At 48.4% G+C, this 25,880-nt stretch overlaps 1 protein-coding gene across 1 annotated transcript in view; it reads left to right on the top strand.

Annotated features, from left to right (window-relative positions):
• ABHD2 (abhydrolase domain containing 2, acylglycerol lipase) overlaps positions 1–25,880 on the top strand; it is a 65,932-nt gene that overhangs the window by 39,037 nt on the left and 1,015 nt on the right. The window contains exons 5-10 of the mRNA XM_065412328.1: positions 1,215–1,382; positions 15,002–15,185; positions 19,607–19,699; positions 21,624–21,734; positions 23,609–23,678; positions 25,325–25,409. Of these exons, the coding sequence (XP_065268400.1) occupies positions 1,215–1,382; positions 15,002–15,185; positions 19,607–19,699; positions 21,624–21,734; positions 23,609–23,678; positions 25,325–25,409 (711 nt within the window). The remainder of the gene's footprint in view (positions 1–1,214; positions 1,383–15,001; positions 15,186–19,606; positions 19,700–21,623; positions 21,735–23,608; positions 23,679–25,324; positions 25,410–25,880) is intronic.

The following is a 25,880-nucleotide window of genomic DNA, read 5'->3' as shown; positions in this document are numbered from 1 at the left end:
CCAGGGGCCCCGAAAAACTCTCGTGGGGGCCCCTGCGGGGCCTGGGGCAAATTGCCCCACTTGCCCCCCCCGGGCGGCCCTGCTTCTGCTGTAGAAGCCTGCCTAGTCTAGACTACCCTAATCAAAGGATGTCTCACCATGTTGACATATGCAGGAAATAGTACTTCAGAACAAGATGTTTGTTCACAGGATATGGGGTGATAGCAGCTACACTTCTGTATCTCCTACCTCCACCTTATTTAACTTCTGTGAAAGCGAAACTAAAGTGAATAAACCTCTGATGTGTGTCTACTTATAGCAGAGCTTCCAGTTTTTGGCCTAAATTGATTCCTCCAGTGAGCCTGGAGGGGACGTAGACTTAGTATCAATAATACTAAGTACCCTGGGAAAAACATCTTTCATTTCCCTCGAGGGGCATGCTGTCTGGTCTGTAGAATGGGGCAGCAGCAGAGTTCAGAATTCTCGGAGAATTAGCAATCACAATAGATACTGGTGGGGGAAAATATTTAATGTGTATTGTCGAAAAAGCACTTGTTCCTAGCTGGTATAGAATTCTTGCCTCTAGGACAGGGGTTCTCAAACTTCATTGCACCACGACAGTGGTGACAACAAAAATTACTACATGACCCCAGGAGGGGGGGACCAAAGCCTAAGCCCACCCAAGCCCCGCCACCCCAGACAGGGGGGCCAAAGCTGAAGCCCAAGGGCTTCAGCCCCAGGAAGGGGGCCTGTAACCTGAGCCCTGCTGCCCAGGACGGAAGCCCTTGGGCTTTGGCTTCAGCCCTGGGCGATGGGGCTTTGGCTTCGGCCCAGGGCCCCAACAAGTCTAAGGCAGCACTGGCAACCCTATTAAAATGGGGTTGCGACCCATTTTGGGGTCCCGACACACAGTTTGAGAATCGCTGCTCTAGGAATTGTCTGTAGAACTGCTGATGCAAACTTTCAATAAGTCGCTCAAGAAATTCTGTGCAGCTCCCTTTTCAATAACAGTTGCATGCTTGTATTTTCTTTGCACTTAACAGTTTTGCCACCCCACCTCATACTAGGCTAACTTCAGTTTTATTTGCTTGGTAGCAAAGTCATGTTCTAGCTGTCCTTATATCAAAACTTTCCCATTGACTTGAAATAGAATGCTCCTAAAAACTGCTTGATTAAATGTCACTTCAACCTGCACCTGAGCTTTGTCTTATTTCTCCCATTTATTAAATGTGCAGAGGATGTCACAATGGTCATCTGCCCTGGAATCGCTAATCACAGCGAGAAGCAGTACATCCGGACCTTTGTTGATTATGCCCAGAAAAATGGTTATAGGTGTGCTGTCTTGAATCATCTGGGAGCTCTGCCAAATATTGAGCTCACTTCTCCACGCATGTTCACATATGGTAAGTACTCCTCAGCTTTTCTAACTCATTTTCTAGAAGTTAATTGGTTTCTGAGGGTCCCCAAAGTTAGGAAAACTAGTCCTGGCTTCTCTTAGTTGAGGGAGAGAGAGTACATACTGAGGAGCAGTTGTGGCTGCCATGATTGCTTAAACCTGGAAAGATATTGAAAGGCAGGGGGATGAAGGGAGAAGAAGAGTGTAGAATCTCATGTTCGAGGTATGGTAGGTTATCCTAGGAAGGTATTCTCCTTGAGAGGTCTTGGAATATGTCATGTAACATGGTGAGCTGCCTAGGAAGGTCAGGTTCCTTTAGGTAGCCTGGTATATCCCCATCCTGGGAAGAAAGATGGAAGAAATAGAGTACTGGCCCCTGAATGAGAAGTGAATGCCAGGGAAAGCTCAGGTAATTCTGTGTCTTGCTGAATAAGTGACAGTACCATGCTGGCTTGAATTTCATGGGCCTACTTTTTGGGTGTGGGGAAGTTTCAGCTTTCTCAGACTAAGGGAACAAGGGGCTTATCAGCATCTCTCCAGTGATGACGTGCCAGCTATCCTCGGCTACGATAGCTGATGGTAGTTCGAACCCATGCTTAAACAGGTACAGCTATTTTAATTCTTAATTGCTCATCTGTAACATGATCTCTCAAGAATGGAAGCATCTCCTAAGATTGGATACCCAGGAATGCTGTGCAGGCAGTTCAGTAACAGCATTCACTGCCTCGGCCTAGCTTGTATGACATGGTCTCCTTGACTTGGCTCAGTTTTCTTTTGTACCCTTTTTATTGCAAACATTTGGCATGGTGGGAATGAATGGAGATGCTCCATACATAGTGCTAGAGTGGAGGGTTATCAGTTTGTCTAAAACCCCTGTATCAGATTTCATTTTAGGTTGGAATTTACAGGGGCGGCTCTATGTTTTTTGCCGCCCCAAGCACGGCAGTCAGGCAGCCTTCGGCGGCGTTTCTGCAGGAGGTCCGCTGGTCAGGCGGATTTGGCGGCGGCTCTGTGGGTGATCGCCTTTGGCGTACTTGCTGCCGAATTGCTGCCGAAACCGCGGGACCAGCGGACCACCCACAGAAACGCCGCCGAAGGGTGCCTGACTGCCGCCCCGCCCCCCCGCGACCCCCCCGGCTTGCCGCCCCAGGCACGCGCTTGCTGCGCTGGTGCCTGGAGCCGCCCCATGGTATTTAGCATGCAGACTTCTAGTCCATGAGTGGTTTTTGTTTTGTTTAAATTAGAAATAAACTGTAATATTCTTGAGCTTCCTGGCTGCTGCTTGCTTGCTGAGCTAGCAGTACCGCATTACCAGTATTAAACTTTAGCGATCTTCAAGGCCATAAAGTATGGAAAGTGCTATAGAAAAACTAGACTAACTTTGGGGAGTAACGGGTACTTGGGAGCTGCTGTTTAAGAGAATTCAGTTCCCTCACCTTTTACCTGGGGAACCAGTCAAATCCGTGCTGTATGGATTGAGGTTGAGGTTTTCCTAGAGAATTGCAGTGTCTAAACACCCCAGCAGTAGTCTGCATGTGGGCCAAGGTTTTCAAAACTGACTAGTGACTTTGAGTGTCTTGAACTTTGGCAGCCCAACTTGAGAGTCCTTCAGAAAGCCTAAGTCTTTCTTTCAATAAGTGCTGAGCACCTGCTCTCTGCAAATAAAGCCCCTTTAAGGTGGCAAGTCCTGTCTTCTTCCTCCTCCCAGCCACTGCTCACTCTTGAAAATCTTGGCTGTGATCAGGCCAATTCTAATTTCAGACCTAATAACTCCTGAGCCTGAATTGGTCAGAATGGTGGCTAATAGCAGGAACATGTAGTGAAATGAAAATAGTAATCCCATAACATTTAAATAGCTGGTAGATATATATATCTATATATTATATATATAGATATATATAGATATATATATATATAATAAGCCTATATATATATAGGTTGGAATTTACAGGGGCGGCTCTATGTTTTTTGCCGCCCCAAGCACGGCAGTCAGGCAGCCTTCGGCGGCGTTTCTGCAGGAGGTCCGCTGGTCAGGCGGATTCGGCGGCGGCTCTGCGGGTGATCGCCTTTGGCGTACTTGCTGCCGAATTGCTGCTGAAACCGCGGGACCATTACAACTCTGCCAAGCGGGGCTTACAAATCAAGGCCATATTCTTTAAACATGCAGTTTTGTCTTCAGCTACTGTCAAATCTGAGGCCTGGTCTACACTACGAGTTTAGGTCGACTTTAGCTGCGTTAAGTCGACTTAAGCCTGGACACGTTTACACGACGAAGCCCTTTCTTTCGACTTAAAGGGCCCTTTAAACCGGTTTCTTTACACCACCTCGACGAGGGGATTAGCGATAAAATCGGCCTTATGGGGGTCGGAATTGGGTAGTGAGGACGGAATTCGACATTAGTGGCCTCCGGGAGCTATCCCACAGTGCTTCATTGTGACCGCTCTGGACAGCACTCTCATCTCAGATGCACTGGCCAGGTAGACAGGAAAAGCCCCGCGAACGTTTGAATTTCATTTCCTGTTTGCTCAGCGTGGAGAGCACAGGTGACCATGCAGAGCTCATCAGCACAGGTAACCGTGATGGAGTCCCAGTCCCAGTCTCAGGATCGCAAAAGAGCTCCAGCCTGGACCGAACGGGAGGTACGGGATCTGATCGCCATCTGGGGAGATGAAGCAGTGCTGGCCGAACTCCGAAACAGTAAAAGAAATGGCAAAACATTAGAAAAGATCTCCAAGGCCATGAAGGACAGAGGCCATAACAGGGACGCACAGCAGTGCCGCGTGAAAATTAAGGAGCTAAGGCAAGCCTACCACAAAGCCAGAGACGCAAACGGAAGGTCCGGGGCTGAGCCGCAAACATGCCGCTACTACGAGGAGCTGCATGCCATTCTAGGGGGTGCAGCCACCAGTAGCCCAAGCGTGTGCTATCAGTCCCTCTCTGGAGACAGGGAAGCGGGTTCGGCGGACGAGGAAGATGAGGATGGAGAGAACATCATAGATAGCTCACAGCAGCAAGGAAGCGGAGAAACCAGTTTCCCCAACAGCCAGGATATGTTTGTCACCCTGGACCTGGAACCAGTAACCCCCGAACTCACCCAAGACCCTGTGGGCACACAGGGGACCTCTGGTGAGTGTACCTTTGTAAATATTACACATGGTTTAAAAACAAGCGTGTTTAATGATTAATGATTAATTTGCCCTGGCAATCGCGGCCAGTACAGCTACTGGAAAAGTCTGTTAACGTGTATGGGGATGGAGCGGAAATCCTCCAGGGACATCTCCAGAAAGCTCTCCTTCATGTACTCCCAAAGCCTTTGCAAAAGGTTTCTGGGGAGGGCTGCCTTATCCCGTCCACCATGGTAGGACACTTTACCACGCCAGGCCAGTAGCACGTAGTCTGGAATCATTGCATAACAAAGCATGGCAGCGTATGGTCCCGGTGTTTGCTGGCATGCAGACAACATCCATTCCTTATCGCTCTTTGTTATCCTCAGGAGAGTGATATCATTCACGGTCACCTGGTTGAAATGGGGCGATTTTATTAAGGGGACATTCAGAGGTGCCCCTTCCTGCTCTGCTGAACAGAAATATTCCCCGCTGTTAACCACGCGGTGGGGGGGAGGGGTGAAGTGACCAACCCAGATAATTGGGTGTGTGGGGGAGGGGAGTTAGTTGGGTTTGTGCTGCATGTTAAACCTTAAACCTCAGCCCCTCCTTTTACATTGCAAACCCATTTTAAATGGCCAACCCAACGGGTGCTTGGTATGGTTAATGAGAGCAGTACTGTTTTAAACCATCCCCACTTGTTAACAAGGTTAAAAAATCCCAAAGACTGTGTCTTACCATGGCTGCCTGCAAGCTGAAATCTGTGGCCTGGCACTGCGTGAGTGATCTCTCACACCAAACCGGCAGTCCCTCAATATAAGAGGAAAAATGCGACCTTGTAACGAAAGCACATGTGCTGTGTGATGTGAACAGCAAAATCTAACGTGAAAGAGTGTACCCATTGTTCTCAAAAATGTATCTTTTTTAAACAACTCTCCCTTCTCCTCCACCAGCTGCAAATGTTTCACCTTCACAGAGGCTAGTCAATATTCGAAGAAGGAAGCGAAGGACACGTGACGAAATGTTCACTGAACTACAGACTGCCTCCCACGCTGACAGAGCACAGCAGAATGCGTGGAGGCAGTCAATGACTGATTTTAAAAAAGCCCAATATGAGCGAGAGGAGAGGTGGCGGGCTGAAACGCGGGCTGAAGAGGAGAAGTGGCGTGAGCTTGTACTCAGAAAGCAAGAGTCGATGCTCCGGCTGCTGGAGCATCAAAGTGATATGCTCCTGCGTATGGTTGAGCTGCAGGAAAGGCAGCAGGAGCAGAGACCGCCGCTACAGCCCCTCTGTAACCAACAGCAGGAGCAGAGACCGCCGCTACAGCCCCTCTGTCAGCAGGAGCAGAGACCGCCGCTACAGCCCCTCTGTAACCAACAGCAGGAGCAGAGACCGCCGCTACAGCCCCTCTGTAACCAACAGCAGGAGCAGAGACCGCCGCTACAGCCCCTCTGTCAGCAGGAGCAGAGACCACCGCTACAGCCCCTCTGTAACCAACAGCAGGAGCAGAGACCGCCGCTACAGCCCCTCTGTAACCAACAGCAGGAGCAGAGACCGCCGCTACAGCCCCTCTGTCAGCAGGAGCAGAGACCGCCGCTACAGCCCCTCTGTAACCAACAGCAGGAGCAGAGACCGCCGCTACAGCCCCTCTGTAACCACCAGCCCTCCTCCCCAAGTCCCATTGCCTCCTCACCCAGACGCCCAAGAACACGGTGGGGGGGCCTCCGGCCACCCAATCACTCCACCCTAGATGATTTCCACAGCAATAAGTTTTAAAGTTTTAAAGTGCAGTGTGTCCTTTTCCTTCCCTCCTCCCCCACCCATCCCGGGCTACCTTTGCAATTATCCCCCTAGTTGTGTGCTCAATTAATAAAGAATGCATGAATGTGAAGTAACAATGACTTTATTGCCTCTGCAAGTGGTGCTTGAAGAGGGGAGGGTAGGGGAGGTTGGGGTGCTTGGTTTACAGGGTAGTAGAGTTAACCGGGTGCGTGGGGGGGGCTGCGATTTCATCAAGGAGAAACAAACAGAAGTTTCACACCAAATCCTGCCCAGTCACAAAACTAGTTTTCAAAGCCTCTCTGATGCGCACCGCGCCCTGCTGTGCTGCTCTAACCGACCTGGTGTCTGGCTGCGCGTAATCAGCGGCCAGGCGATTTGCCTCTACCTCCCACCCCGCCATAAATGTCTCCCCCTTACTCTCACAGATATTGTGGAGCGCACAGCAAGTAGCAATAACAATGGGGATATTCTTTTCGCTGAGGTCACAGCGAGTCAGTAAGCTGCGCCAGCGCGCTTTTAAACGCCCAAATGCACATTCCACCACCATTCGGCACTTGCTCAGCCTGTAGTTGAACAGGTCCTGACTCCTGTCCAGGCTGCCTGTGTATGGCTTCATGAGCCATGGCATTAAGGGGTAGGCTGGGTCCCCAAGGATCACGATAGGCATTTCAACATCCCCAATGGTTATTTTCTGGTCCGGGAAGAAAGTCCCTTCCTCCAGCTTTCGAAACAGAAGAGAGTGCCTGAAGACGCGAGCATCATGTACCCTTCCCGGCCAGCCCACGTTGATGTCGGTGAAACGTCCCTTGTGATCCACCAGGGCTTGCAGCAGCATTGAAAAGTACCCCTTGCGGTTTATGTACTCGGTGGCTTGGTGCGCCGGTGCCAAGATAGGGATATGGGTTCCGTCTATCGCCCCACCACAGTTTGGGAATCCCATTGCAGCAAAGCCATCCACTATGTCCTGCACGTTTCCCAGAGTCACTACCCTTGATATCACCAGGCCTCTCATTGCCCTGGCAACTTGGATCACAGCAGCCCCCACAGTAGATTTGCCCACTCCAAATTGATTCCCGACTGACCGGTAGCTGTCTGGCGTTGCAAGCTTCCACAGGGCTATTGCCACTCGCTTCTCAACTGTGAGGGCTGCTCTCAACTTGGTATTCTGGCGCTTCAGGGCAGGGGAAAGCAAGTCACAAAGTTCCATGAAAGTGCCCTTACGCATGCGAAAGTTTCGCAGCCACTGGGAATCGTCCCAGACCTGCAACACGATGCGGTCCCACCAGTCTGTGCTTGTTTCCCGGGCCCAGAATCGGCGTTCCATGGCATGAACCTGCCCCAGTAACACCATGATTTCCACATTGCTGGGGCCTGTGCCTTGTGAGAGGTCCATGTCAATTTCCTCATCACTATCGTCGCCGCGCTGCAATCGCCTCCTCCTCCTCAGCTGGTCCTCCTGGTTTTGCTTTGGCATGTCCAGGCTCTGCATATACTCCAGGACAATGCGCGTGGTGTTCATAGTGCTCATAATTGCCGCGGTGATCTGAGCGGGCTCCATGATCCCAGTGCTAGCTATGGCGTCTGGTCTGAAAAAAGGCGCGAAACTAGTATCTAAAGACCAGGGGAAGAAGGGAGGGAGGGAGGGAGGGAGGGGCGGGCGACTGACGACATGGCGTACAGGTACAGGGAATTAAAATCAAGAAAGGTGGCTGTGCATCAGGGAGAAATACAAACAACTGTCACACAGAATGTCCCCCCCCCCCCCCCCAGAGATTGAACTCCTAAGCCTGGGTTTAGCGGGCCGTTGATTTGACGGAGGGAGGGGGGAAGGAAATGAATAAAACACAAATCTATTTTTTACATCTTAAGACGACAGTGCAGCATGACTGATAGCCCTCGGCATTTTCTGGGTGCTTGGCAGCCAATACTTGGCAGCAAATAGTATACTACGACTGGTAACCATCATTGTCCAACGAGGACGGTTAAAGGCAAGGGGTTGCTGCTGTGTAGCAATGTAGCCCCACGTGTGCCAGCCACATGTCTGCCAGCACCCAGATCGCCCTCGGCCTTTTCTGGGTGCTTAGCAGACAATACTTGGCAGCAAATAGTATACTACGACTGGTAACCATCATTGTCCAACGAGGACGGTTAAAGGCAAGGGGTTGCTGCTGTACAGTAGCCAGAAGGATCGGTAAAGGCGCTCAGGCTACAATAATCTATGAGCATTTCAGGCAACCTCTAAATTTACTTGCTTTCAGACCTGAGGAAAGCTCTTCTTGCAGATCTGCTGAGCACCCAGATCGCCCTCGGCCTCTTCTGGATGCTCAGCAGACAATACTGACAGGACGGTTACCAGTCGTAATAAACCATCTACTGCCAAAAGGCATGGGGCTGGTGCAATGCAGCCCTACGGCTGCCAGCCCCACAGCTACCAGCATCCCGAGCGCCGATGAAGGCTACTACTCATGCTGCACCGTCTACCGCCAAAAGGCAGTAATCTGCTGCTGCTGTTTAGCAATGCAGTCCCACGTTTGCCGGCACCCGGAAGACATATGGTGACGGTGAGCTGAGCTGAGCGGGCTCCATGCTTGGCGTGGTATGTTGTCTGCACAGGTAACCCAGGTACAAAGGCGCGAATCTATTGTCTGCCGTTGCTGTGACGGCGGGGGAGGGGCGTGACGCAATGTACCCAGAACCCCCCGCGGCACTGCTTTGCATCATTCGGGCATTGCGATCTCAACCCATAATTCCAATGGGCGCCGGAGACTCCGGGAACTGTGGGATAGGTACCCATAGGCACCCATAGTGCAATGCGCCGGAAGTCGACGCTAGCCTCGGTACTGTGGACGCGGTCCGCCGACTTCATGCACTTAGAGCATTTTATGTGGGGACACACACAGTCGGCTGCATAAAACCGGTTTCTATAAAACCGGCTTCTATAAATCCGACCTAATTTTGTAGTGTAGACAAGCCCTGAGAAGCCTTAAAGAGAGTCTAGTCCAGGAGTTATCCAAAGCTTACTGAAGCTCATGGCACTCTTTGCCTTGACTCCACTGGGTTTGAGCTCGGACCCCAAGGTGATATTCTCTAGTGCAGCACAAGAGACGTGGCTCTTTATTTCTTCTTATAGTCTTGCAAAGGGCAAGGAATGCCCAGCATTTCCTCAAGGTGGTTCAGAAAAATAACTTCATTTAAAGAGTGCCCTGCCAAACAGCGAGCCAGGCAAGTCTAATAAATTCAGGAATGTAGACTTTCTTCTGACTCCAAGCCAAATAGGCCAGCATCCTTGTAGGAATTCAGCGACAGCTAAAATATCCTTTGGGAAGAGGATAACCTAAATCAGGGACCTTTTGAATTATTCATCCCATAGACCAGGCCTGACCTGTTGCTACTTCGGTTTCAGGTTTCTGAAGCTGTTGCTCGCAGCCCTCAAGTCAAATGGTCAGAAATTATTTTGACGTCTGGCTTCTTCTAGAGCAGTATTTCTCAAACTTGGGATGCTGCTTGGGTAGGGAAAGCCCCTGGCGGGCCGGGCCGGTTTGTTTACCTGCAGCGTCCGCAGGTCCGGCCGATCACGGCTCCCACTGGCTGTGGTTCGCTGCTCCAGGCCAATGGGAGCCGCTGGAAGCGGTGCGGGCTGAGGGATGTACTGGCTGCCGCTTCCAGCAGCTCCCATTGGCCTGGAGCAGCGAACCATGGCCAGTGGGAGCCGCGATCGGCCGAACCCGCGGACGGGGCAGGTAAACAAACCAGCCCGGCCCGCCAGGGGCTTTCCCTACACAAGCGGCGTCCCAAGTTTGGGAAACACTGTTCTAGAGGAAACCAATGCAGCCCTGCATTTGTCATCCTGAGGAGAAACTGCTCATTAAGACTGTTAACACTGCAAAGTATTCTAAATCTGCCCAAACCGGACACAGCCGCAAAGCTTGCCAAGTTGCAGGTTCTTTAAAAATCCTAGCAAATTCTGTGCACTACAGTACACTTAGTTAGTCAAAAACCAACCTGATAATGTGTCGAAAATGACCATGCTGATTGGAGTGGAGCAGTATTAGGGCTTATCTACAAGGTGGGGTAATGCACTCTATGGAAATGTGATTTCTAAAGGGCACTAATGCGTTGTGCATTAATTGGGCCGTGTAGACCCTGCTAGTGTGCACTGAAGATTTCCCCAGTGCACTGCAACATACTACTGTTTCAAACAGCAGTATGTAAAAGTGCACCAGCAGGGTCTGTGTGGTGTAATAAATGTGCACCATGTTAGTGTGCTTTCGAAATCACTCCCCCCCACCCCATCCCCAGAGAGTACATTATTCGACGAGACCTTAGAGTTGACATAAATGGATTTTAAACAAAAATTATTTGGACGTGCATTGAAGGGCAGGCCTTGGGTTAGAACTGTAGTGCTGTGGCCCCTGGAGCAGTGAGGAGTTCTTCAGTTAAGCACAGCGGCTACTGAATTTACATTGGACTTCAGTTCCTCTTGTTGTTTGGGTTTCAGGTTTTAACTGAGTGGCTCACGGATGCAGTGTCCTGATATATTGTGGCTTTGGCAGTGGTCTTTTTTCTCTGGAGAAATAGGAAGATGTTCCACTAGTTTTAAGAGGTACAGGGATGAGCTGCTGAGATTTGTGAAGTATTACTGGTTGATGAAAAAACAGCCCTAACAAACGGTGTTTCAGAAGGATACACGGAGGTGCTGCCAGAAACTCAGTCAATCTGAGTGCCAGAAACCCCCCTGGAGGCAGGTGAAACTCTCTTAAACCCTGAGCAGGCCACAATGATCTGTTTCTAATGCACTTTAAGTGAGGCAGACCTGTTGGTTCTTGCCTTTGGGCTTTGGTGCCCCCTCCCTCTGCCTGGGATGATGGGCTCAGGCTTCGGTCCCCCCTTCTGGGGTCATGTAGTAATTTTTGTTGTCAGAAGGGGGTTGTGGTGCAATGAAGTTTGAGAACTCCTGTACTAAGGTAACAAACATTATTAAAATACCAGAGAGAATTTTTCATAAGAGAGTCCCGCCAGTCGAGAAGCCGCGGCCAGCACATCGCTCGCCCGTGCCGCTTCTTGCTGCCCCCATTGGCCCGGGACGGCGAACCGCGGCCAGTGGGGGCCGCGATCGGCCGAAACTGCCGCGTCAGCAGGTAAATAAAACTGGCCCGTCCCGCCAGGGTGCTTATCCTGGCGAGCCGCGTGCCGAACGTTGCCGACCCCTGTTTTAGATACTAGAATTTCAGGTGCTGGTCCTTGAAGGTACCTTCTAGGTTTGTACCAGGGTAGAACAATCATACACCGTAGAACCTCAGAGTTACGAACTGACCAGTCAACCACACACCTCATTTGGAACTCAAAGTACACAATCAGGCAACAGCAGAGACCATAAAAATAAGAAGCAAATACAGTACAGTTCTGTGTTTAAATATAAACTACTAAAAAAATAAATAAAGGGAAAGCAGCATTTTTCTTAATCACAATTCAGATTCAAAGCTGTATTAAGTCAGTGTTCAGTTGTAAACTTTTGATAGAACAACCATAAGGTTTTGTTCAGAGTTACGAACTTTTCAGAGTTACGACCAACCTCCATTCTGTCTTCTTCTTTTGGGGTATTCCAGTGCTGACCTATGAGAATACCTCCCATGTCCTGATCCTGACAGCTTTCCTATCTACTTAAGCCAAAGCTTACTTTGGCTAACGCAAGGTGTTATGGGATACTTAACATAAGTGAAAAGGATTATAGTAAAGGTATAGGCCAGTTTAGGCTACATAACTGCAATATTATTGTGCTTAATGCATACTAATATATGTGGTGCAGATAACACATTAATAATGATTTTTATACACATATATGCTATCCAGCATATATTTGTCAACAATTGAGGTCACAGCAGGTGAGTTGCAGAGCCCAGAATAAAATCACAGGTCTTCTTACTCCCAATCCTGTGCGCTAATCATGAGATCAGCTTTTACCTTAAACAAAGGACTGAGTCTTTACCTTTAAATAAAGGAATATATACACCGGGACTAAAACACAAGTTGTCTGAGATTTGTTGAAGTCAGCCTCTCCCTCCCCATCTGGAAATAATTAAATTAAGTTTGAATTTGGGCATGACTGTGGGGGATGGGGAGGGAAGAGGAGGGCAGATGGTTAGTGATCAAAATGTGGCATTTGAAAGACTCTTTAATCTGGTATTGAAGATTCCTCCAGCTGCTGAGGATGATGTCACAGTCAGTCCAGACTGCAGCAAATAGGTCATTCTTCCTGGAGAGCAGCATATGTGAACTTGAGCATGAATGCTACTCTCTTCATGCACTCTCCTATCTGAATCAAAGGGGAATGTATGCACTGGTGGCAGTGCAAATCATTAAAGGATACTGTTCCTGAAAACTGAAAGCTCTTCCGTTCAACTAGCAAATGGGGAAGTGATATTCCTGGATCTGTAGGATAGGACAAGACATATGGCCCATCCACAAATACTATTAGCAAATATCTCCAACAGCCAGAGATGGGACACTAGAGGGGGAGGACTCCTCAGTTACTACAGAGAATTCTTTCCGAGGTGTGTATCTGGTGGGTCTTGCCCATGAGCTCAGGGTCTAACTGGTCACCATATTTGAGTTAAAGAAATTTGCCTCCAGGGTCAGATTGGCAGAGACCCTGAGGTTGGTGTTTTTTTTGGTTTTTGGTTTTTGTTTTTTTGCTTTCCTCTGCAGTGTGGGGCATGGGTCAGTTGCTGGTTTGAACTAGAATACAGTAGAACCTCAGAGTTACGAACTGACCAGTCAACCACACACCTCATTTGGAACTGGCAGTACGCAAGTAGTCAATGGCAGAGACCAAAAAAAAAAAAAAAAAGTACAGTACTTTGTTAAACATAAACTACTAAAAAAAAGGGAAAGCAGCATTTTTCTTCTGCATAGTAAAGTTTCAAAGTTGTATTAAGTCAATGTTCAGTTGTAAACTTTTGAAAGAACAATCATAACGTTTTGTTCAGAGTTACGAACAATCTCCATTTCCAAGGTGTTTGTAACTCTGAGGTTCTACTGTAAATGGTGGATTTCTGTAACTTGAAATCTCTAAATCAAGATTTGAAGACTTCAGTAACTCAGCCAGTTGTTATGAGCTTATTACAGGAGTGAGTGGGTCAGGCTCTGTGGCCTGCAACGTGCAGGAGGTCAGCCTAGATCAGGAGTCGGCAACCTTTGGCACGCGGCTCGCCAGGGTAAGCACCCTGGCGGGCCGGGCCGGTTTGTTTACCTGCCGCGTCCGCAGGTTCGGCCAATCGTAGCTCCCACTGGCTGCGGTTCGCCGTCCCAGGCCAATGGGGGCGGCGGGAAGCGGCGGCCAGCACATCCCTCGGCCCGCGCCACTTCCCGCCACCCCCATTGGCCCGGAGTGGCCTACATGATCAAGATGATCCCTTCTGACCTTAAAGCCTATGAGTGTGAGTACTTTCTGTAGCAAGTGCTCATGTGTATGTTCTAAACCTTAAGGCTTCAGTCAGAAGAGAGCTCCATCTTTTAGACAATTACACTTACCCTTCTGCTTAGACATCAGGTGAGAGCAAAATCTCTATAGTGAACACTTGAGTTCAGGAAAACGATAGACATAGGAGACATCTTATCAAAGTACTATTTTGTGTGTCCCATCTTACTGGGAGATAGACTGACTTGCTTGTTCAATCTGCTCCATTAGGTATAACTCCAGAGTTATTGGTCATAGTCCCAAAAGACCTTTTGTTATGTTACCCAGCTTGTAACTTCCATCTTCTAAGTGATGTCTCTATCTTCAGTGGAAGGAAAGGAGATGACCCTATTATTCCCGTTCCTTCATTCAGCTCTAATCAAATACAAAATGAATTCAGTCTTGCTATTTCTGAAATGCTGAGTATAGCAAGATACCCTACTCCAAAGACCGTACTAGCTGAAACTGACCTTGGGATCCTTTGTGCTGAAAGGTTTGCTAGTGGGGCTAGTCTATTCCCCTGCATTATGGGTAGCATCTAGGGCTGTTTTTGTCTATGGGAAAACTCCTACAGTGACATGTTGGCCTCCATGCTCTGCCCTTTGTGCATGAATCTAGGTCAGGGGTCGGCAACGTTCGGCACACGGCTCGCCAGGGTAAGCACCCTAGCGGGCCGGGCCAGTTTATTTACCTGCTGACGCGGCAGGTTCGGCCGATCACGCCCGCCGCGGTTCGCCGTCCTGGGCCAATGGGGGCGGTGGGAAGCGGCGCGGGCCGAGGGATGTGCTGGCCGCGGCTTCCCGCCGCCCCCATTGGCCCGGGACGGCGAACCGCGGCCAGTGGGGGCCGCGATTGGCCGAACCTGCCACGTCAGCAGGTAAATAAACTGGCCCGGCCCGCCAGGGTGCTTACCCTGGCGAGCCGCGTGCCGAACGTTGCCGACCCCTGATCTAGGTGGACAGTTGCACCCTCATACGGTAGTGTTCCTGACATGCTGAAGTATTTTATGTTCGCCAGCATGTGTGTTGCAAGCATGCTACACCCAGCTGCTCTCTGGTACACTCATGCACATTACTTCTTTAGAAGTAGTGAAGTATCTGACCAGCAGCATAACTGAGCTTGAGGTAACCAGGATTCCTCTACCCTCTGGAGAGCTTCTCTTCTGAAGCCAGTGCTGGAAGGCACACAAACTTCCAGTATAGTTGCTGTAGCTGCTTAAAAGCTGGAGAGGGGGGTCTAACACTCAGTTTAAAACATTACATTGAACTTGGCCTTTCTCACAGGTTGCACCTGGGAATTTGGAGCCATGGTTAACTACATCAAGAAGACCTTTCCTCAGACCCAGCTGGTTGTGGTGGGCTTCAGCCTGGGTGGAAACATTGTGTGCAAGTACCTAGGAGAGACCCAGGCCAACCAAGAGAGAGTGCTGTGCTGCGTCAGTGTTTGCCAAGGGTACAGCGCGCTAAGGTAAGTCCACACAAGTTCCTGTGGAAGTATAGTGCTGGCAGCTGGGATACAAGCTGCTCCCTGCCCTGCCAGCATGCATCACTCTGACCTCTACGAGTGATACACTCTGGACTCACTAAATGCTGCCTTTATCTTCTGTAAAGAGAGACTTGATCTTCCCTCTTTCCAGTCTCTCCTGGAGTGACCCATTAGCCAGACGGCTTGGGCTGTATGGTTGTTTATTAAGGAGACTCCAGGTTCACAAGCAAGAACATTTCTGACTAGCCTGATCAGTACGAGCAGCAAGTGTCTTGGGATTCATAATGGTCCCTTCTGGCTTTAATCTGTGATTTAGTCAGACTGGCAAAACAAGATGTGGTCTTCCAAATGGAAGCTTTAAGAGCTCCACCTGGTGTTAATAGTAATGTACTACAAGCCCAAGTTTAGACTGAGAGTGGGTGATGGTGAATGGCAGCACAAAGTTATGAGCTAAAATGGTATCTCCGTGACCATTCAGTGTTTGTCTCATAATTGGGACGGAAGCACTGGGGAAGAGTCAGTTCTGCTAGTCAGAGCCACTCCACTGGAGAGAACACTAAAATCACGTTTGCTTAGTGATTCCTGGCCCCACAAACACTGCCAGAACCTACCTCTCTGTGCCAGTTACCACGGCCTTCTAGTACAGAACTCCTCTAGTAATGCAGTGTTCTCCGGAAGCTGATAAGATTTCTATTGCCACACAGTAAGAGTAATAATTACTGACGCTGTCTCCATCTCAGAGGGAGGAGGATAAGCAACAGTGGTCTTGCTGCTGCAAAAATGACTGTTCCCTACACTAAAGGATCAGCATAGCAAAGATAACTTCAGCCTGGCCAAGGAACCTAGATACTTTGGGTTCACTACAAATACCTGAAACTAAGGGATTTGATGGCTGAATTCTAAACACTATAGAGCACTTTTAGATGCTCTGACTGCATGCATAGTAATGCTGGTTTTGGTTAGAAAATAGTCACCTTAATATTCAACCAAGTCTAGGGAAGAATGCGCATGCAGTTAAACTCCTGGTTTTAACCTTGGGCTGCAGAAGCTTTGTAACCGTATTAAAACATTGCCCAACGCTGGAATACAGCAATTTAAACAAATGACCAATTCGTATCCTCTGAGACTTCAGGTCATACCTGGTTTGAGTCCTAAGACAGTGAACGTTTACCCGCTTCCTAGTCCGAAAGGATTTCAGTGCTAGGGAGCTGTCTGGAGTGTTGTGTGGGTTCGAGACCGGAAGATCAGGGCTCTCTTGGTCTACTGTGGCTGCAGCAGCATAGCTGTGGAGGCTGGCTGTATACAGGGCTTGCAAGTGCTGTATTGGGCTCTAGTCCTTCCTTTTTTTTGTCTGTTAAATGTTTTGTATGCTAAATTTCCATACTTGTAGCCAAAACTCCCGCTCAGAGTAGCTCTTTTCCCTGTGTGCTGGTGTTAGTAATATCCCCTGAAGCTCTAGTAGATTGGCAGTCTAGGACAGAACCTGTTAGCATGATATTGGACTCCGACTCCTCTCAGTGTGAAGTAACATCTGTTTCCTTGAGTGCCCCCTGCAGTGCAGAAAACTAGCTGTTTGTTGAGCTCGTGACTCCCTCTGCTGGCCGAGCTTGTTAAGGCAAATCTCCATTTACAGAACTTGTGCTGTGCATTACTGTTCTTTTGGCAAGAGGGCTTTTGAAATAAGTCTTCCTACCTAACCCCCCTTGCTGTTTTTAAATGCTCATTAGCCAAATAGCTGGTTGAAAGAGGGCTATTAAGAAAGCTCCCTTAGAAGGAAGGTAGGGTGTGTGTTTGTACTGGGACACATGTCCATGTAGACCATTTCAGTGTGTGGGATGGGAGGGTGCAAAGCTCCTCCAGACTTAACTGCTAAGCATTACTCTCCCCCAGACCTGACCTAGTTGGCCTCTTACATCAAGTCTGTATGTAAGCCCTGAGTACACATGGTATGGATGGCTGGTCAGTCTAGATCAGGGGTGGGCAAACTACTGCCCGGGGGCTGCATCCGGCCCGTCAGACGTTTTACTCCGTCTCTAGAGCTTCTGCCAGGGAGCAGAGTCCAGGGCTTGCCCCGCTCCGGTGCTCCAGCCAGGGAGTGGGGTTGGGGGCTTGCTCTGCACGTGATGTGGCTCCGTGTGGCTCCTGGAAGCAGCGGCATGTCCCCTCTCTGGCTCCTACGCGTAGGGGCAGCCAGGGGACTTTGCATGCTGCCCCCGCCCCAAGCGCCGCCCCCACAGCTCCCATTGGCTGGGAACCACAGCCAATGGGAGCTACAGGGGTGCACCTGCAGATGGGGCAGCACGTAGAGCCGCCTGGCCATGCCTCCACGTAAGAGATGGAGTGGGGACATGCCGCTGCTTCAAGGAGCTGCTTGAGGTAAGCGCCGCCCAGAGCCTGCACCCCTGACCGCCTCCCCTGCCCCAGCCCTGATCCCCCACCTGCCCTCCGAACCTCTCAGTCCCAGCCTGAGGCACCCTCCTGCACCCCCAACCCCTTATTCCCACCCCAGAGCCACACACACACACACACACACACACACACACACACACACACACACACACACACACACACACACACACACACCTGCACCCCAGCCCGAGCCCTCACCCCCTCCTGCATCCCAACCCCCAGTTTTGTGAGCATTCATGGCCCTCCATATAATTTCCATACCCAGATGTGGCCCTCGGGCCAAAAAGTTTGCCCATCCCTGGTCTAGATGGAGATCCCTTTCCTTTGTTGTACCATCTCTAAGACAAATTCTAAGGCAGTTGGTGGTTGATAGTAGAGAGAGACTGAGGTAAGACAAGGTAAAGGAGATTTTGGATCCGTTGGGAAAGCCATTCAGATGTTGGGTGCTGCAGGGCAGGCTCTCCAAGGTACTGACAGTGAGAAGAGGCTGCAGAGAAGAAAATAGATAAAGGCCTTATTTTCTTCAGTTAATTTACATGGGGGAATTCAACCCCTAAGGCTAAAAGGTGACATGCTTTTCTATTATGAAATCTCTGGTATCTGTGTAGGCTTGGTTCTGCTGTTGAGTTTGCTCTCGACAATGTGGCCTTGCTTCTCGACCATGTGGAATGTGACATTCAGTATGAGCTGTAGGCTGTGGCATAGGTTCCCATGCCCATGAAACCTGCACAGATCATTAAATACAGGAAATGGTTTCATTTTGCACTCTGCTCAGGCTCTTTATAGCATAAGGCCTGCTGTCCAAAGCAGCAGCTATGGAAAAGTGTGATAGCTCTAACAATTAACCTGGATTTAAATGACATTAAAGATTCAGTTGCCTGCAAAGAGCTTTCCAATGAAATGTAGTCTTTTTTTCCCACAAGTATATAGCAGATATATCCTGGCTAGACATGGAGATAAGGAAGTCTTGAGACTAAATCCCATTCTTGCATTAAGCCCTGGTGTGTATTGTGCCATGAACAAATGTAGCTTATTCATTAACTCACGCTCTGCTAGGGATCTTATAGCCCTTGGCTTGAACCTGGGAAGTCCTGATAAATCCCTCTGATCTATTAGTTCCCATGGTATTAATGATTAAACTCCTGAAGTAGTCTCTCACCCCGTTCTTGGATTGCTCAGTAAATAAAAGGGACTGTATATTTCTTCATTACCCTGCAAGAAGGGTTCACAGTTATAGAAATAACCTGCTCATGACCTTTGCGTAGCAAAGGGAAACATTTGGTTCTGGAAGAGCTGACGTAATTTGGCTGATGTTAATAATTCTGTGAGACTGGTAATATGTTAATTTAGTAAGCTGTGAAATGGAGTGCTGACCAGTCAGGACAATTACAGAGACACCAGTTCAGAATGTAGCCGTTTCAGATACTTCATTTATCCCTTGGTCCTCCAACCATTTTTTGTGGGTTTTGGAGGTGGACTTCCTGTTTTTAAACACTTCACAACCTTGTTGCAGCGCAGAAGAGCTGCACAAACAAGGAAAACTGACCTACAGAGGAAACAGCCAAACTTGACAGTGCATAAAGTACTGTGAAATGCAGTACCTAACAAAATAGTGAAACATAGTCAATCTCTTCCCTGCATACTCTTCATATGTCATGGTTGTTACAAGGTAGGCAGATAGGCTAAATGCCAAGTATGACTTAAGTTGAGTGTCCCTTTAAACCTCTTCCCATCAATGTCTAAAGCTGCCCTGAGATGCAGGACACTTCAGTGATGGTATAGTGGTGACTAGCTGATGCCTAATGAGACTGTAGACACCTTTTCTGATGTTTACCAAATTTTTCCATCGGAGATTAAGCCATTGGTGGGAAAGCCTGCAGCCTGTTTACATAACACCTTGTTATAGTGGCCTGGAGACTGTGGTTTATTGCTATATTCCAACTAGGTACACAGTTGTTACCTGCTTTGATTTGTTGACTTGTGCTTGTGTTTAGGGCACAGGAAACCTTCATGCAGTGGGATCAGTGTCGGAGGTTTTATAACTTCCTCATGGCAGACAACATGAAGAAAATCATCCTCTCTCACAGGTACAGTAGTAGGGCGTCTGCTCTGAATATTTACTTGGGTCAGCCAGCTTCAGCTGCAATAGCAGCGCTGAATTAATGTGCAGTTCCATAGGGGATCACCCAAAGGGTAAAATTTAAATTAGAAGGAATCCATACCTAGAAATCTCTGAATAAGTCTCAGCTTCCGAGAATGGGAGGATTTTAGTGAACAAAAGGGGAAGAGAAGCTTGCCCCAGCATATCATTCATTCTTTATGTCTGCCTGTCATAGGCTCCCATATAGTGTGCGTGGGGGTCCTTTTCATACAGCCTGAGCCTAGCTGCTTATTTCTGCCTTCCAAGGAAGCTCATTGACTGAGTAAATGCAAGATGAGAAGTGCAGTGTTGGTCTGTATTTGCCAGCAGTCTTCCTTCCCTGCTATATACCTTGGCAGCCAGACATCAGCAGTATATTTTGCATGTGTTTCCCTTTCAGCCAGAGACCTTCTTATGCTCAAGGAGGTGAGGGAGCACCTCTCTGTTGTGCTCTGCCACATATTTGAGCAGAGAGGTAGGATTGCTCTTGGTATCAGCTGAGGATTCATGGCATAGGGGTGTTGCTCTATCAAACACAATAGCCTGAGTTACAAAACCTAAAAATGCACAGCTAGAAGGAATACTCCCATGTATTGCTGATACCTGTGCTCGCCTTACTCCCATGCCTTGACTGTGGGTGAGCAATAGGTCAGATGGAATGCCTAACTCTTATTGGTCACCCACTCAAATTCATGTTCATTTCCCCCCTTGCCCACTACCACAGCCAAAACTGCTTTGGATACTGATTGGGGCATGTTGCCTTCGTATATAGGTATCTCCTTGGCTTATTTAAGATGCCCAGAGACACTTGGGAGGTGGGAGAAAATTAAAATAGCTAACTTATTCATGCCCATTCCAACTGGCAGAGTTGAAATCTTGTAAATGAAATTGTCGTGTTCCTTGCAGTGTGGAGAATCTTTCTGGAGGGAAGGAAACTCTTATCTGTGTGTACAGAGTGTGGGGATCCACATCATTCACTCCAGATGGCCAAATATTTTGACAACTTGACAAAACTCAAAATATATGAAGGGCTGTAATCTCCCCATTAAACGGGTACTCAGCATCGTAACCAGGAGAAACCTGTTGCAGACTTAAAGGAGGTTTTGTTGAGTTATCAAAATATTTTGCTTCCATAATGGATCTCTCATGCTCTAGGGCAGGTCCCCAAAACAAACTCCATCTCCACCCTACAGCTGCCTCTTAAAGGGGATAGAAATCTTGCAAGCCTCCTGCTATCCACAGTTTGCAGTCTTTTTGTTCTGCGATCTGTATGTTTCCTACTTGTCAGGGTAGAGTTTTGCTCTTGTGAAATAACACGTCCTCTCTTGGGTGTAATCTCTGACTAGGACAATGTCCTCAGTGAATAGCTTTCTGTTAAGGTAATGTCCCAAATCATTTTCTCCGTATGAACTAACATTGTCTCCACACTGGTGAGGCAATAGTACCAGATGGGGAAGGAGATGCTACACCCATGATCTCTAGCACTGTTACCAGAGCCACCCATATCTTTGGTCAGAAGCCAAAGGACTCTGCCTTTAACTGAAAAAGCCTTTGCTCCAAACACCCCCAGTCCCTGGATATGCTTTGAAAAGTCCTCTTTTTACACGTCTCTTAAATGCAGTTCTTCAGTGTAGCAGAAAAGCATCTTTGTCCCGGAGAAGGCTGTAAAGTTCTCAACTTACCTCCCTGTGCAGTCAGGCCAAAACTAACAAGCCAGGCTCATTCATAAGTAAATCCTCATGGATGGGGGATATAGTCCTCATTTGCTTGTATCAACAATGGCAGATGCAAGCTTCTCTGGGTTGTCTGAGCAGGACAGGGCCAAGCTGCTTTTGTGTGATTACTGTATTTTCTGCTGCTGTGTGTTTCAGGCAAGTCCTGTTTGGAGATAGCGTTAAGCAGCCCCAAACCCTGGTCGACTCAGACCTGAGCAGACTCTACACAGCAACATCCCTCATGCAGATCGATGACACCATCATGAGGTATGACAGGCATCCTCTGTAGCCCATCTTTTCAAATTCTCACTGATGTTGTCCTATTACTTACTTTCTGTTAGGTGGGTAGAAAGCTCCTGTGACATCAGCAACTTTGTCAAAATGTTGATTAACCCCCCCCAATCTTTGCCAACTTCTGATCCAGCTTTTGACAAGGTCTCTACTACTTTCTTTTGTAAGAATCAAGCATCCAAAGCTGCAGTCAGGGTCCCATTTTTCTGGGTACATTACACACCCCCGGGAAGACAGTTCCTGCCTATAAAAGTCTAGAAGGATGAAAACCGGGGGGCCTGGGCCTAGGACATAAACTGGTTGGGGAGGTGGTAGGCCCATGCTGGCTCCTACCAACTTATGTTTAACCCTTGCCTTACCTTCGATTGTGTATTTAAAACACACATACACCTCCTACCTTTAACACCTGCCTGTTCTCATTTTAGCAAACCTTATGGTTTGCTTATTTTAAACCTCGCTGCATTAATAGAGGTGACTTCAGCTCTTGGGTTTTATTGTTTAATATTAAACACCAGCCTTTTCTTGCCTCTCAAGTTTAACCCTTGCTTTTTAAGTATTCTAGCACTAATTCAGTCTGTTTTCCAATGGCCTCGTATTCTCCTTCTCCAGAGTCTTCCCCTAAGACCAGGCACTGGCATCCACCCCAAACTCTATAGTCACAAAATAACCACCCAAAGCTGACAGGTGGTAAAGCCAGCAGAGCTGCTAAGGGACTGAAAGTGTTTGTCTGCTGCTCCTGGGGAGACCTGGGCTTCGTAAGCTGCTCCCCAGGGAAGGGGATTCCTGCCCTATGTGCCCAGTAGGAAGTGAGATCACGGAGGTCCTGCTACCATGTAGTCTTTCTGGAATGCGGCAGGGAAGGAGCAGATCTGCCTGGTTGGGGCCCGCAGCTTAGCTGTGGCTTTTATGAAGTGGGAAGGAGGTAGTGGGACTGGATTGGACTCCAGCAGAAAAATTAGTATTTACTTTCTTCAAAAGGCTTATAACTGCCGTGAGTTTCAGCTCCTAGGATGGGCCCTTCAGCAGCTGCGTTTTAAGGGTTCATAAGTAGCTGAAGATGAGATCCAGCAAGGCATTTTGAGTATGCCTACCAAAAGGGGGTTGTTAATATAACCAACCTTAATTACGCCTCCAGTCCTCTCTCTGTCAAGATTGCTGATAACCAGGAAGGATGTTTTTAAAGACCCACAGGTGTGGCTAGGCTTCCTCATCCATGTCCTGCTCAACAGACACAAGTTAATAGTGTTTAATTTGCCATCTGTCCTGCCTCTGGCTTGCTACTGTGCCGCACTTGCTCTGCTCTCTCGATGCTTTGGGGAACTGCACGCTAAGTTGGCAGGTTCTGTGCTGCCTCCCCCCGCTGGTCATGCTCTTGCGAAGAACTCGTTGGCAGAAGAACACAGCATTTCATCTGTTGTGCTGTGTTGACGTTGGGATTTTACACTGAGATGGGCCTGAACAGATGGTCTCTATTAAACCACTGGAAGGAGCAGGGCCGGCTCCAGGCACCAGCTTGTCAAGCAGGTGCTTGGGGCGGCCGCTCCGGAGAGGGGCGGCACGTCCAGGTATGCAGCGGCAATTCGGCGGACGGTCCCTCACTCCGCCTCGGAGCGAAGGACCTCCCGCCTAATTGCCGCCGCAGATCACGATCGCGGGTTTTTTGTTTTTGTTTTTTTGTTTTTTTGGCTGCTTGGGGCGGCCAAAACCTTGGAGCCGGCCCTGGGAAGGAGGTCACATTGGGCAGCTTATGGCTTCTGCCGGTGAAGTGGACTAGATCAAAAATGGCAGTTGGTCAATACTGAGAGTAAGTGTTCTTGCCTTACCGTTCTTTGTTTTGGTTTTTTTCTCAGGAAGTTCCATGGCTACAGTTCCCTGAAAGAATATTATGAAAAGGAGAGTTGTCTGCATTACTTACCAAAGGTAAGCTACCACGGTGGAGGTGGTGGTTATGCTTTCATTTTGCTCTTGGGAATGAAGAGGAATGTTCATTGGATTCTGCATCACTGGTACCTAGATGTCATATCTCATTACTCCACCAGGTGTACAGTGTGTCAGGGCTGGGAGTTCTAAGGAACCTAATGAGAGTTAAGCACCAAAATCCCATTGACATTCAGTGAGTTAAGTGCCCAACTCCTTTAAGCTTCTTTGAGAATCCTAGCCCTGATCTTCATCTGGGACTTGAGTGACGCTCCCCTCAAACCAAAGGCTGGCTTGGAAACCAAGAGGCATCTGTTTTACCCCAAATTCAGTTCTCCTAGGTTATATTACATGAAGCCAAATTGTGAGCCCCTCAGCATAGAATTCTGTATTGGTGGTAGCCACATGGTGTTCTGAGCACAAAGCCAAACCTAGAGTTAAGCCCTTTTAAAGATGTCAGACTAGTATCACTCTGACCTATGCAATTCCAGAAACATTTAAAATGTTTTAGAAAGAGGCTCAGACACTGCCTCTCTGGTCAGATGATCAGACATTGCAGAGACCCAGGGCTGCGGAGGCTACTAGTTACCCCCTTAAGACCTGCTGGATCAAAAGATAAAGGTGACTAGGCTACCAAAGCTCAGTAAAGCATTAGGGCTTTAAATATCCAAAAGTAAGTCTCTCCTGTTGCACTGAATGTGTGGAGTAAGAGGCTGAATCCTCTCAGCTAGTCCTTGGCAACTACTCAATTACTCCAGCTTCAGGCACTGAGTGAGGTTCTTTCAGTAGCCTTATACAAAGAGCACGTTGTAGTCCAACCTCTGTCCCCAAGGCAGGGTGATAGTTACTAGGAAAGGGTGTCAAGAAGGCGCTCAGTTTGGCAATATGTTTTTTTATGATGGCAGAATCCCATCATGATCATGGCTGACATCTGATCCTCTGACGTCAGCCTCTAATCAAAAACCAGGCTTGGGCTGCATGCCACTCTGGCCTGCTTAAGCATCTCTCATCAACGACTGCAGGGAGCCTAGGGAAATGACATTCTTCATATCTTGCGCCCAAACCAACAAGCACAACTGAAGTTTTACTATTATTCCGTCTCTGCCGGTTTGTGATTGACCCGTCTTGGGTTTCAGCAGGGCATTCCCCTTGGGTGCTGCATGTCCCCTTCGGAAGCCAGAGACAAACGTACATTTGATGACCATCTGCCTAGCAGTGATAGCTTAGATTCTCCCTTCCAAAAGCAGAATGCAAATGCTCTCAAGTATTGGCCACACCGTATGCATCCCGAGTACCAGTCATAAAGAAACTATCCAGTGTCGCTGTCTGGAACTGCCCTGTTGGTAAGGTGTTACTGGTGATTGCCCTGTCATACCCAGCTTGCCCTTCAGGCAGTTCAGCTGGAGCATACCAAATGCTTCAGAGCAGCCCAGCAGTGACAGTCCACCCGGCATGGTTTCGATTGTGTGTGGTGTTACGTTCCTGATTGTTGCTGCAGGTGTAGGTCCATCTCAAGATGTGGCACTCAGTGGTGGATTCATAGGCGGGTTGTGAGTAGATGCCTTTTGTTGTTAAGAGAATTGAGTTCAAACCAGGAATCTATAACACTGGTTCTCCATTTCTTTCCTTTTCCTTCTTTCATGGTGCAGATTTATGTTCCCCTCATGCTGGTTAATGCTGCTGATGACCCTCTAGTACATGACAGTCTGTTATCGATCCCAAGAGCTCTGTCAGGTGAGTCGAATGCATTGCCAAAATTGACTATTGCTTTTGGATTCCCCCTTCATCACATCGTGAATGACCATGTATAGCAAGGTCTGGCTGCAGACTACCATAATCTGGTGGACGTGTACAGTGCAATCTAAACTGCTTTTTAAACCACCATTCACTGAGGAGGTTCCAAATTTTATTTTGGTAGAACCCAACTAAACACTGTTCAGCTGGCTGTGTAGCCCAAGGGAACGATCAAATTGTTTCCTCGAGAAATGCACGTTCTTGCTACCTCACTGGTGTTAATGTCGGGAAGCAAAATTGGAAATGGTTTAGCTTTAGATTAAATAGTCTCTGCTCTGCAGTGAACTGCTTCCTCACGTCTTGGCTCCCGACACAGAATCAGTAAAGCAACAGGGCAAACCCCAAAAGGCTTTGCTAATAGTTACTATGATGGTGTCCAACTGTTAAAATTAACCGTCACCTGCGGCAGCA

This window comes from Emys orbicularis, chromosome 10 (genome assembly GCF_028017835.1).
Source record: "Emys orbicularis isolate rEmyOrb1 chromosome 10, rEmyOrb1.hap1, whole genome shotgun sequence".
Lineage (NCBI taxonomy): Eukaryota > Metazoa > Chordata > Testudines > Emydidae > Emys > Emys orbicularis.
Note: the sequence above shows the minus strand (reverse complement) of the source record. Positions and strands in the feature narration are given on the sequence as shown.